Source organism: Gavialis gangeticus, unplaced genomic scaffold, assembly GCF_001723915.1.
Source record: "Gavialis gangeticus isolate Ggan-Ray unplaced genomic scaffold, GavGan_comp1, whole genome shotgun sequence".
NCBI lineage: Eukaryota > Metazoa > Chordata > Crocodylia > Gavialidae > Gavialis > Gavialis gangeticus.
The window spans coordinates 98383171-98395405 of record NW_017729031.1 but is presented as its reverse complement, the minus strand read 5'-3'; the positions used below and the strand labels follow the sequence as shown (position 1 = coordinate 98395405).

Here is a 12235-nt window from a genome sequence, read left to right as displayed (position 1 = left end):
ATGTTGTTTGAGGTTTTAAAGCTTGCAGGTACTTATTTTTTACTTAAAATATGGCTGCATTGACCTTGAGAACCTCAGGGTTGAGTTGATAATCAAGGGAAAATAAGAGAAGGAGATACACCCACATTTTCAAAGGCTAGTAAGGATTTGTACTTGAGTGATTCTCATTAAATTCTATGGGAGTTACCTAACTAAATGTCTGCATAATTATTAAACCACACAAACAGGATTAATTCACAAGGCAAGGGTGTTTCCTGTCAAGGCTGGAAGAACTGTAGCTACTGTGTCATATGCCAGGTCCCTCAAAATTCCCCATGAAAAAGAAAGTCAGTCAGTAATATTTTAATGCAAAAGGGGAAGCAGAGGAAAAACCTTTTTATGGGGAACAAATTTTTATGGGACCTCATCATATTTTACAAAGAAGCTAAGAGTGTACATAATTTGCACTGTTAAGCAGTTCGCTTTAACTAGGAATGCTTTTGTCTCATGCAAAGCCTGTTTTTGTCATTACCATATTTAGCACTGTGACCATAGAGCATTAGAAAGATCATTTTTAATAAAAATTCTTCACATAGCACCGGCAGGCAGCTGAAGAGCATACGTGAAAACAGGATGTATTGATCCAGTCTTACATATGGCACCATTCACAATAGGAATGAAATGGTGGGTGAAATTTTCAGAAATGTCTAGGTGACTTAGCCTAAATCCGGTTGAAAGTCAATGGGATTTAGAATCCTAAACCACTTAACTGCTCTTGGAAATGTCACTCACTGTTTATTCTCATGTCTAATAAGATCGCTGATAATACAGAAAATGGGAAAATTATGCTTCTGTGTGTGGTCTGTATTCACATATACATGTATAGTTATGGGACTCAATCTAATGCCCACTGATGTCAATGGAAATCTTGCTGTTGGTTTCATTGAATATGGGATTGAGCCTCAACTGTACAAGACAGGGTTAAATGTGAAGCTTCATTGCAATATAATGTAGTAACATTTCCTCTTGACACAGCTTTATGCCACTGAAGCAACTTCCGACTGGCTTAATGCCAACAGTGTACCTGCAACTCCTGTGGCATGGCCATCCCAGGAAAGCCAAAACTCCAGCATCCCCCAGATCAGGAGGTAAGAGCACAGCACAGTTTGTAGAGATCCTGGGAGTCTTTGGCAACATCCATGACAGTAAAATCTGGAGGTGAAATCTGGGCCTCACTGGACCAGTGGCCAAGCCCTCATTCACTTCCAGAGGCTTTGAGCCACTTTTGTTTTGTTGACAGATGTATTCTACTCTGCCTGTAATTGCCACGATGGGAAAATTTTCTTCTGTTGAATCAAAAAAGCATCTCATTAATAATGCCTATTTATTATAGCACTGGAATATTTCACATCATCTCTTTCCAAAGCATCTTGCAGATAACTGAAGCTCATTTATCTCTTAGGCATCAATATGTAATTAAATTCTATTGCACGCAGCACTGAACATCATATTTTTAAGTCTGGACATTTTGGAATCTGAATCTTCAAAAGTACCACGCATCTCTTCCCAGCTTTAATGGGAACTGCAGATGCTTAGCACTTCTCAGAATCATGCCCTTAACAAAGTTGTGCTTAGTTGCATGAAGGCTGAATTTTGCCCTATGTTAAGGTCACTCAGGGAAGTGTGGGGCAGATACAGGGACTGAAGCTAGAATCCAGTCCTAAATCCCAGTCTGGTATTAGCTACTAGATCAGTGGTTCCCAGCATAGGGGTCAGAACCCCTGGTGAGATCACAGCATTTATGAATGGGATCAGAAGATCACAGAAATTCAGTTTAAGAAGTGGGGTTGATAGCAGCTCAGAACCAGCAGCATAAGGCTGGAAGTGGGGGTCCCCTAAGAAATGTGGGAACTGCTGTACTTGATCATCCTTTAATATATAAAACACACTAAAACTATACAATTTATGTTAACTAAAACAGCAAACAATGGTCGGTCCCTTCCTTTTTTGTGTCCTTGTGACAAGGTATTTAGCAGAATTTGCAGATTCGTTGGAATCTGACAGGACCATGCTGGGAAGCACTTCTGATATGGCCTCAGACTTGCCACCTCTAGGCTGTCAACTGTGCACCTTAGCACTTGTACCATCCTAGGCCTCCACTGGTCAGTTGAAAACATGCATTCTTTGAAGATTTTACTAAACAAAGTATACCACTGTGTCTTCTGCATTGTCTTTTCAGGCTGATAAAAGATGGGAACATAGATTTGGTGATTAATCTTCCCAATAACAACACCAAGTTCATCCATGATAATTACATGATCCGCAGGATGGCTGTTGACAGTGGGATTGCTCTCCTTACTAATTTCCAGGTATCTCTTTTGCCACTTTTTCTTCCCTTAATCATAATAGTATAGAAATCTTTTGGGCAATTTTGTACTTAGAATCCAATATTTCTGGATCCCTGTTATGTTTCGCAAATAATAATACACCTGAAATAGCAATAACTTGGTAGCTTGAATACATTTCCTTTCCACTGTCCTGCAGAAACATTGTGTCCCATGCTATGGCCTTGGGCTATTCATATCTCAGTCCCTGCCTTTGAGCAAATTCTCCACCATTCGTTCATTATAACATCAAAAAAATATCCTTGGCAACAGCTTTCTATCACAAAGCTCTTAAATATAGCTGTCTAAATTTTGAACAAGGCATGACACCTTTACTGAGAAACTCAAAGCAAATTTCTTACTATTCCAATGTGTCATCCAAGTGAATTACTACTCTGTGGGCAAGGCTATACAAGACGTTTACTGCGGTGTAGACTAATTAGCTCTGCAGTAAGTATCGCACAAATGCACATGTGCCTGTATTAGGTTGGAGTGCACTAATTAACTCCACAGCAGGCTAGTACTTGTATTTATAAGTTAAAAAAAAAAAGTAAATACAAGTACTAACCTGCTGCAGAGTTTTTTACTCTGCAGCAGCACCCATGTAGATGTTGCCCTGGCTGGCTGGGGCATAAGGATGCTTCAGTATGGGGGCTGCCTGCTGGCTGGCCCCACACTGGAACACCCCCATTCCCTAGACAGCATCTCAACAGCATGCTGAGTAGGGGGAAGCAGTGCCAGGCTGGCAGGGTAACTCCCGGGGCCCTGTGCCAGCTGGGACTACTCTGACCTGGTTCAATGTACTGCAGTCCCTGGCACATGTTCAGATGGCTCACCTGGGAGCAATAAACTCTAAAGCAATTAGCTCTGGAGTTTATTGCTTTGCATTAATTGCTCATGTAGACGTGCCCTGTGAGGACAGCTTCCTAATTGATAGCATAGATTTTCATTCTTTATCTATCTAGTGTTCTTCATAATCTACATTTCGGATATCAACACAGGTAGGGGCATTTGCCTTCCATGAGTTCTAACTCATTTTCTGCCACAGGACAGCTGGACTGTGATTGACAGCGAAACACAATATTTCTTTCCAGCTCTGTTACAGTCACAAAATTCTGCTTCCTGCTTTTACTGAAGTCCGTTGCCAAATTCCCCTTCATTTCCCTGGGAGTGGGCTCAGACCCCACCAGCCTAAACTGATGCCAGAGGTTGAAGTGCAAATCCTTTAGCTGTGTTTAGAACAAATGCAAAACAAGTTCAGTGCCAAGTTATAAGCTTAGAGAGGCAGCAATGCCAAGAGTGTTTAGTTTGAATGGGAAATAGCAGAGTGCTCTGACACCCATCTGAAAAATATGCCTTGCCCATGAGAAAGGGGATTCCAATTCAAGACTCACTAACTCACCTGCCAACAAAATTAGTTTAACTCTTACTCTATGAAGTGTGGGGTAACATATCTTACACTATACAGAACCTTTTTCCAAAAAGATTACCAAGTTTTCAGAGGCTGCCAGTCTTGCAAGCTGCTTCATATAAGTAAAACCTTAGCTCACACAGCCATCCTGAAATCAGAAATCACCCTTAAAGCTAACCATGCATGGCAGATCTTGGTGCTCAAGCAGTGAGCTTGCTTTATAAATAAGTCTCCCAGAAATGGCTTCAAGATACTCAGTCTTTTTTGCTTTATATTTTCAGGTGACAAAACTTTTTGCTGAAGCCATCAAATACTCTGGGAAAGTGGACTGTAAGAGTCTCTTCCACTACAGACAGTTTAGTAGCAGAAACCCAGCATAAGAGAGAAGCCACCAGCATGAAATATAGCTGCTCTCGCACCAAGAGAAAAGGAGGTTCCAACTTTGGCGGCTAAAATAATCTATCCAGTCCAAATTTGGTTATTTCCATTTATTTCATTGGCTCTGACATTTATCTCATTGTAACTTACAGCGGAGACACAGCAGGTGCTTTGAAATCAACCTTCCTCCTCCAGATGATGTTGAAAAATAGTTTCCTTCCTCCCCTCTCCCTTTTGCAGTTGATATTCATACCTGGTAAATCCAGCTCCCACTGTGGTAGAGGAGGTGCAAGGCAAAGCATGTGATCCTTTAGGGTGGCAGTTCCATCTTTATATAACCATTCCAGCTCCGTCTCTAAGTATTTGTACTGTTATCCTTTGATAATGCCATACTGAGGCATTAGTGCTAGAATCTGGTATTGCCCTCCCATTGAGCTATGTCATTGTCATCTTTATATATTTCCCATTTTCATCATTAATTATCAAAATCTCTGTTACTTTGTCCTTTATAAAAACCAACCTCATACTTGATTCACTCAGTGATGCTGCAGTCACCTAGTGATGAATGTGATGAGAATGAAAGGAGCCCTTTTAAAAGAACAAGCATCACTGCTGTTTTATGACAGCAGATAATGGACATGTTGCAGCTACTTTCTGTTTATTTTGGGTCCTTTTTTTTAAACTTTGCCCAAGTGCCATCTTTTGCAGCATGCAGTCTTGACCAGGGTTTGTGCAGGAATGTCTTCCAAATTTTGTTCATGCCTCAGTGTTTGAAATTTGTTTATTATTTGTGCCCCAGATGGCTCTCTCTGAATCACAGGGTTCATTCTTAGTCTAATGTGTGGCTTCAGAGAAGATACTCTCAAAACACCACCCTGCATTGTTCTCATCCATTTTGTATTGTGATTGCGAGGATTAAAATGGAATACTTTGAAAACAAGATATGAGTGTCACAATTCTTAGCTTACTCTGATGCATTCCTTTCTCTTTCACTCAAGGATTCCTTTTGGACTCTATTATCATACAGGGCTTATATTTACTATTATTTATATTGTTGTAGCACCTATGAGCCAAGTCAGGGATTAGGGTCTACTGTGCTACATGCTTCTTATTATTGCTATTTGAGATAGTGTTTAATACATTACAGTTTAGCCAGTTCAAGCAAGGATCAGTGATCAGGCACTACCCATACACAGAACAAAAGGTTCTGCCTCAACAAAAAGTCAGTCTGTGCCTCAAAGAGTTTGCAGTCTAGGTACTTTTTGAGTATGTCCATCTCTTATTTTTTGTACTAATTACAGTATCATTTAAAATGTATACACATAGCCCAGAATTAAGGAATAGGCAAGGTGGAATTGGGCACAGATGAATCACAAGACCATCCAGCCATCAGGAATAAGTTCTGGAACCTCATGCTGTAGAGTTTAAACTGATCTCTCCCTATAGAGGACAGGATGAGGCATAATGGGAGGAGCACATCTGCCTACTATGGAGCTCTTATCCCTCCCACTCTGGACCATAGGTTCATTCCAGTCTGGCAGGCCCAGTGTTTTCAGCATGGGTATTTCTCAGATACTGTCTTCCGTGAGGAATGAAATTATTTCTGCTTCATGTTGGGTTTATTTTTGCACTTTTTAGCAGGGTGTTACTGTTTTTGTTTTTTTCAAACAGAGCTCAAAAACCGCCCAGAGCACCAGTCTGTTCCCCTATTCAGTCGTGAAATGAATGAAGTCGTGAAATGAATAAATAATAGTAATTAACTATGCAACTTTTTCCAAATGTATGCTAAATATATTCAACAGCAAAAATCCAGCCAGCGCCTCATTCCATCTCATTCTCATATCACCCCTGCCACAATTGGCAATGAGCACTGCAATGGCTGGAAATGTCCCTGTTCATTTGTCTTTCCTTCTTTATTTTGAATCTTTCACCATGAGGTGAAAAAAAGGCCATTGTTATCTATATCTGTGAGTTTCATCTGAGTAAGGTATGACCTGACTTGAGTAAGGACTTTTTAAAATGAGTCATCTTCTAGTGAGGAGCCTGCGCTGGTCTCCTATGTATCAGAAAGCTGCTGTTCTTATCTAGTTTACATTTAACCCATGTTTAAAATGCAGAATTGTCTTGAACATCACAGATCAGACAGTAACTGGAAAATAGCAGTAGCAGAAGAGTAAGATAGATGCCCCATCCACCCAGACCTGTTGGAACACAAATGGAGAGATGTGTACATGAAAGAACAGGGGACCCACCATTGACTGCTGGAGAACTGCTGAAGGCAAATGAATAACATCATGATATAACAAAGTGTCTCTCTAAAGGATGCCTATGTGATGGGAACTTTTAAGAAATAATTGTGCAATAAGAGGCACAGAAAGAAATAAGTTTTAGCTCCATTTAGTTTAACTTTCTTCTTAAGTAACTTTCTCACTGGATACTCTGTGCATGTATGTGCACGTGCGTGCATGCACATCTATATATATATTTATATATAGCCACAACATGAATTTATCTCAGCAGCTGCAGGTACTTGAACCACTGCTTCTGCAATGTCCGTAGGCTCTCATATAATGGAAGTGAAAATTAGCAGAGAAACACACCAGGGCTGAATGCACGCTAAGTGCTCTGTAATTACACACTAGTGTTACCATTTGGCTGCTGGTGCCAAACACCCGACAGGCACAGGTGCCACCAATGCACTCTCATACCCAAGCAGACATAGCTAATTACAACCCATTCGAAAAGCCTTCAGACTGCAAAGTACTCATACTGTTTGTTGTTTTTTCTCACTTTCTTTTTGGTATTTGTTGAAGGAAAAGGTATATTCTCCTTATCTTTATGCTGAAAAATGTAGGATGAAACAATGGCTTCTGTCATGATCAGAAAGGAAGCAGGTATTGAACAGAAGACAAATCCCCACCATCACCTCCTGTGGTCTCTGAAATACTGTCTGATTGTATTTGTTTCCCGCCATCCCCTTTTCTTCATTTGCATAATGAAGGGTGCAAACGCTGTAGGAAAAGACTTTAAGTATCTACAGCTGTTGGGATCAATGCAGCTGTGGGAAAAAAAATCATGCTACAATTAGCGTCCTTTGTATCAGGCTCTTTTCTGCTGTGAACAAACTGACTTGTAAATGTCTTTTCCTTATTAATCTTGGGGAGGTTGACAAGATCATTGACAAAAAGTGACACTGTTAAAGTTGTAAGTGCCAGTTTGCTAAGGTCTGAACTGTCAGATTACTTTGTTCTCTTTCATTGATTAAACAAAGGAAAGGGGTAAAAAAACAGAGGAAAGAGACAATAGAAAATCGAGTTTTTGATCAGAGGAGGAGGATAGACCCAGGGGAGAAACATAAACAAACCACATTGTCAGTACTGGAAAGCATTCTTCTTAGGGATATTCAGACTGCTAAGATCTCCCCATGGAACAGTACCTTTCTGTTAGAGACAGGGCTCAAGAATCCTGTGCTGTCAATGAAGAAAGGCAGAGAACTATTGAGAGACGCTTGGTCTGAAATGAAAGGTAACTAGCAAGACCCAGGACAGAAGCAAACAGAGATGAGATATCAGAGTCAAGAGGATAACTGGGCTCTTTTTAGGGACAGAATTCATAAGATCTACTCAGAGTCAGAACATCTCTTGAGCTTGGGAAGCTCTAAGTGTTTATAATCAGTATGCTGGTCATCTATGAGAAGACAGGAGTCTCTGCCATGTCATGTGAAGCCTATGAAGGATGCTGCTATAATTATCTGTAGGATGTTGAACTCTGCTGCATGGTAGTACCGAATTTACTCAAATACAGGATGGCCCCAAATATAAGATGACCCCCCATAAGATTCTATATATGTAAAATGTATGTTTTTAAAATGATTTTCAAGGTGTAGAATGTAATTATCAGAGTGTTATGTACAGCAATAGTGGCTGGGGGGTGGGGGGGGAGGGGCAAGTGGCCCCCTAGCTCTCTGCTCTGCCAGCTTCTTGCCCCTGCTGCCTTTCTGTCTCCCCTGCATCTCCTCCTACTGTCAGACCCTAATCAAGGCTCTGTTCCATCCCCAAGCACAATGTGGAAACAAGCTGCATTTGACAATAAAGGGAAGTAAAGGGACAGAGGAGAGCAGAAGCTACAGAGGGGGACAGGAGATTGCTGTGGGGCTAATTCTGGCCCCAACCCCGACTGCTGCAAATTTGATCACACATAGTCCATAAACACACTTTTGAGCACCAGTTTTGTACCTACTTATGTATAATACAAACTGCTTTCTTAATTTTTTAAATGTCGTGTCTCAGGCCAAATTAGCTAACTCAGTTTTGAGTTCCATCAACTAAGCAGAACTCAGTCATTTAAGTCTGTCTGGCACTACCACTGGCAAGCATCTTCCCTCCCAGACTCTTCCGCCCAGGGCCTCAAATACTCCTAAATCCATGGCAGGCATCCTACATGCAGACCCCCAAGCCCAGAGTCCTTGGAGTTCAGATGTCCCGGAGTCTCACTTGCTAGCCAAAAGGCCAAAGGAGAAAGCTCAGGTCTGAACTGTCAGATTGTTTTGTTCTCTTTCATTGATTAAATAAAGGAAAAGGGTAAAAAAAAACAGAGGAAAGAGAAGATATCGATTCAAGTTTTGGTCAGAGGAGGAGGATAGACCCAGGTGGAAATATGAACAAAGGACCACCTTGTCAGTACTGAAAAGCATTAATTTCCGTAAAAATAAAGCATGTTGCTGAGATCCTTTCATTGGGAGGCTATAGGAGACTTTCATAGGGTGGCCTACTCACAATGCATTGGACAAGTCTCCACCCTTAACTACACAACACCATTTAAGGGTGATCCTGGCTCACAAGAAGGTGAGATCCTACATGCAACCCCCTGTGAGCCAACTGGGACTACACTTGATCTCAGAGAAAAGGACTTGATCTGAGCCAAAAAGCAGGGTACAAACTGTGCATGACATCAGTTCAGAACTGGCTCATGACCTTTCGGATAGATCATTGTGCTGGGTTCCAGCAGAGTCAACAGCATTTTATGTCATGGTGACTGCACAGCCCAGCACTGCTGAGTATGTGTGTGTACTCCAGATACCCCCTCCCAAAGGGTGCATCTGCATGAGACGCTGACTGCACAGTCGCCCAATACTACTGTGCAATAGCATTGTATAGCAAAAACCATGCTGAGACGCAACTGCACAGGGCCGTGCGAAAAAGCATCCTTTCGTTTCAACTTCCATTTCACCATTTCGCTGGGACAGCGTTTCGTTTTGAGTTTCATTTAATTTCGAACCCACTGTTCCATTTCATTTCGTTGAAACTGTTTCGATGCTGTTTTGCTGTTTTGCCCGTAGGCTATAATGGGGAAGCACAAAAACTGCCTATAATTTTGTAATTTCCTGCCTTATTCAGATTAAACTTGCAGAAATGGTAGCCCCTTATGAAGCCATAAAGCCTGCCAAGTTTACAGGAGATAGGTTTTGGGGTTTCTGGGAAACGGCATCTCAAAACCTTGAAAGCAAAACTTGTGTCACATGTGTGTGTTAGGGTGCATCAGGGTGAAAACTGCAGGCATGGGAGCCCCTGCTGAGGCCATGAAGTCTGCCAGCTTTCAAGGAGATGGGTGTGGGGATTTCTGGGAAACTGCACCTCAGGCTGCTGACTGGCAAAACTCGTGACGTGTGACTGCGTGTGGTAAGGCCCAGAAAACTGCAGGGGTGCTAGCCCCTGCTAAGGCCATGAAGCCTGCCAAGTTTCAAGGAGATAGGTGTAGGGGTTTCTGGGAAACTGTACCTCAAACTGTTCAGAGCAAAACTTGTGTCACTTGTAAGTATGAAGGCACAGAGAAAGCTCAGTTCAAACAATTCAAACAATGCTTTTTATGCTGTTTTTCCATCCCTCCCTCAGAGCCCTGGGATTGGAAGGGACCTCAGGGAAAGATCACAGTCACTGGCCAGCTACACAGTCAATATCAGAGCAGCCCTTCCCCCCTCTTCCACCTCCCTCTCCTTAGTTTCTCTTTAGCTGCAAGCAAGCCCAGCTTCAAAACTCGAAATGCTTTGAAACTTTCAAAACATTTTGACTGATCTCGTTTTGTTTTGAGGCTGTTTCAAAGACTTTTGTTTCATTTCGATTTCGATGTTTTGAGCTCAAAACGAGTCAAAACAGCGTTGAAAAGAAACAGCCAGAGAAATTTCGCACAACCCTGCTACACAGTAGTCAGTTAAAAGGCATTTGCCGGTGCTACTGTGCAGTAACTCTAGTTACCATGCATTTATTTAGCACTTGTATAAGCATATATTAAATAAATGCACAGTAACAACTGTGAAGTAGTATCTCATGTAAATGTGGCCAAAGGGTCCATGTGCTAATTAGCCCCTGGCTTATGTCTGAAACCGGGTATTTTTGTCACAAGTCCTGAGACCCTCCAAAAATTTATATGCAGATGAGGCACAGGGCTGCCTGGACTAGGTCCACCCCATAGAGGACATGGCCCCACTAATCATATGTGACAGATTGAGAGAGGGGGCAACAGAGCCCCTCTGCTACATAGAAGTTGGTTGATATTTGCCAGGCTTTTAAGGCTGAGGAAGAAACAGAAATCACTGGAAATGAGAAAAAAGGCACAGCTCAGCTATGGGATTGAGTAGGAAGTTGAAATGTATTTGATATTATGGTTCACCATGACTTGATAAAGAATTGGCACTGAGGGGGACTATGTACTATAGGCACTATATTTCATTCAGATGAGCTGCACTGACTTAACCTTGTCATAGGTTCCCATCAGTGTGTTTGCCTAATATGGGTCACATCTTTTATGGGCATGTTCAGCATGGGCTGTATTCAATCAACTTCATAGCCGATTTCCATGACTGAACACGTATTACTATTACCAGCAGTTTAATAATAACCAATGTATTTCATGGGGCGGGGATTGTTAGTATGTGAATGTAAGATGAGGGGCCTTTTTTCTCATCCTCCTTTTTCCCATCTTTGTTTTGTATTCAAGTAAATACAGTAATAGACTGCCAAATATTACCGAGAGCCTCTGTTACCATTCCTTACCCATTTGAATATGGAACACTGGAAAATCCATATGATAGGAAATAATTTAATTAAACCATAACATTTGTTTCTATCTTAGCATTCAGAGGATTTAAATATGAAACTTTTAATGTGTTCTAATTACATTGAGAGCATGATGCTTTGTCATTATCTAGTGGGGCTAAGCTCTCAGTCATACCCATAATTAAAATATATCAAATGCTGCAGAATGATGATACCAGTTTAAATAAACTCTTTTACTTTAGGGAAGTTTGCAAAGATTGAACAGACACAAAAGTATTTGATACAAATTATATTCAAGCTTCACGATAACCCACGTGGGGGGAAAAATAAACTTTATTAGCTGGGGAATACTCTTATGGTCTTGGGAGGAAGGAATCTCCATACTGGATCAGACCCATGAGCCAACTAATCCAGTATCTTGTTTTGACTAGGAGCATGTTTCTGCTGTTACTACAGAAAATTGCAAAAAACCCCCTGTGGTTATAGAATAATTCACCCCACCTGGAAAAGTTTCCTTTTGACCTTTAATTATTAAAGGTCAGCTTATGTCTAGAAGCATGGAGATTTAATGTCTTTTCTATAAGTCTTGGGAATTCTTGTCTTGTACCTGGTCTAGTCATTTACATCAATGCAAAGAAGGGTGTGCAGCACTGCCATTCTGATACTGTACCAGTGTGCAGTTATCTATAAAAAGTGCCCAAACATTTTGAGTCTGGCAAAGCTGTTGCCATCTAGGTTTCCTTGCAGCAACAAGAGTGCATTACAGTTTAAAATGGCTATCTGGTCCAGATCCCGGGGTAGTTTGGGTATCTTACCACAAGCTGTGGTGTTCACCATCTCTCATGGAAATGACACAAGGTGCCCCTCTATTAGCAGGGGCAGCTGCTTCATTCTGAGAAAAACTAGATTGTCTGCTGACTGAACATCAAGAATGAAAAAAAGTCCTTCTTTCTTCATCCATGGATTGGATCAGAGAAGAAATGGTTTGGTGAAAAATAGGAAATAATGACAAGCTGCCAAATTTTCTTTTG

At 41.3% G+C, this 12235-nt stretch overlaps 1 protein-coding gene across 1 annotated transcript in view; it reads left to right on the top strand.

The window, feature by feature from the left end:
- CPS1 (carbamoyl-phosphate synthase 1) overlaps nt 1-5094 on the top strand; it is a 157409-nt gene extending 152315 nt beyond the window's left edge. The window contains exons 36-38 of the mRNA XM_019523418.1: nt 1015-1127; nt 2219-2348; nt 4056-5094. Of these exons, the coding sequence (XP_019378963.1) occupies nt 1015-1127; nt 2219-2348; nt 4056-4154 (342 nt within the window). The 3' untranslated portion in view covers nt 4155-5094. The remainder of the gene's footprint in view (nt 1-1014; nt 1128-2218; nt 2349-4055) is intronic.
- Nucleotides 5095-12235: the final 7141 nt, after the last annotated feature.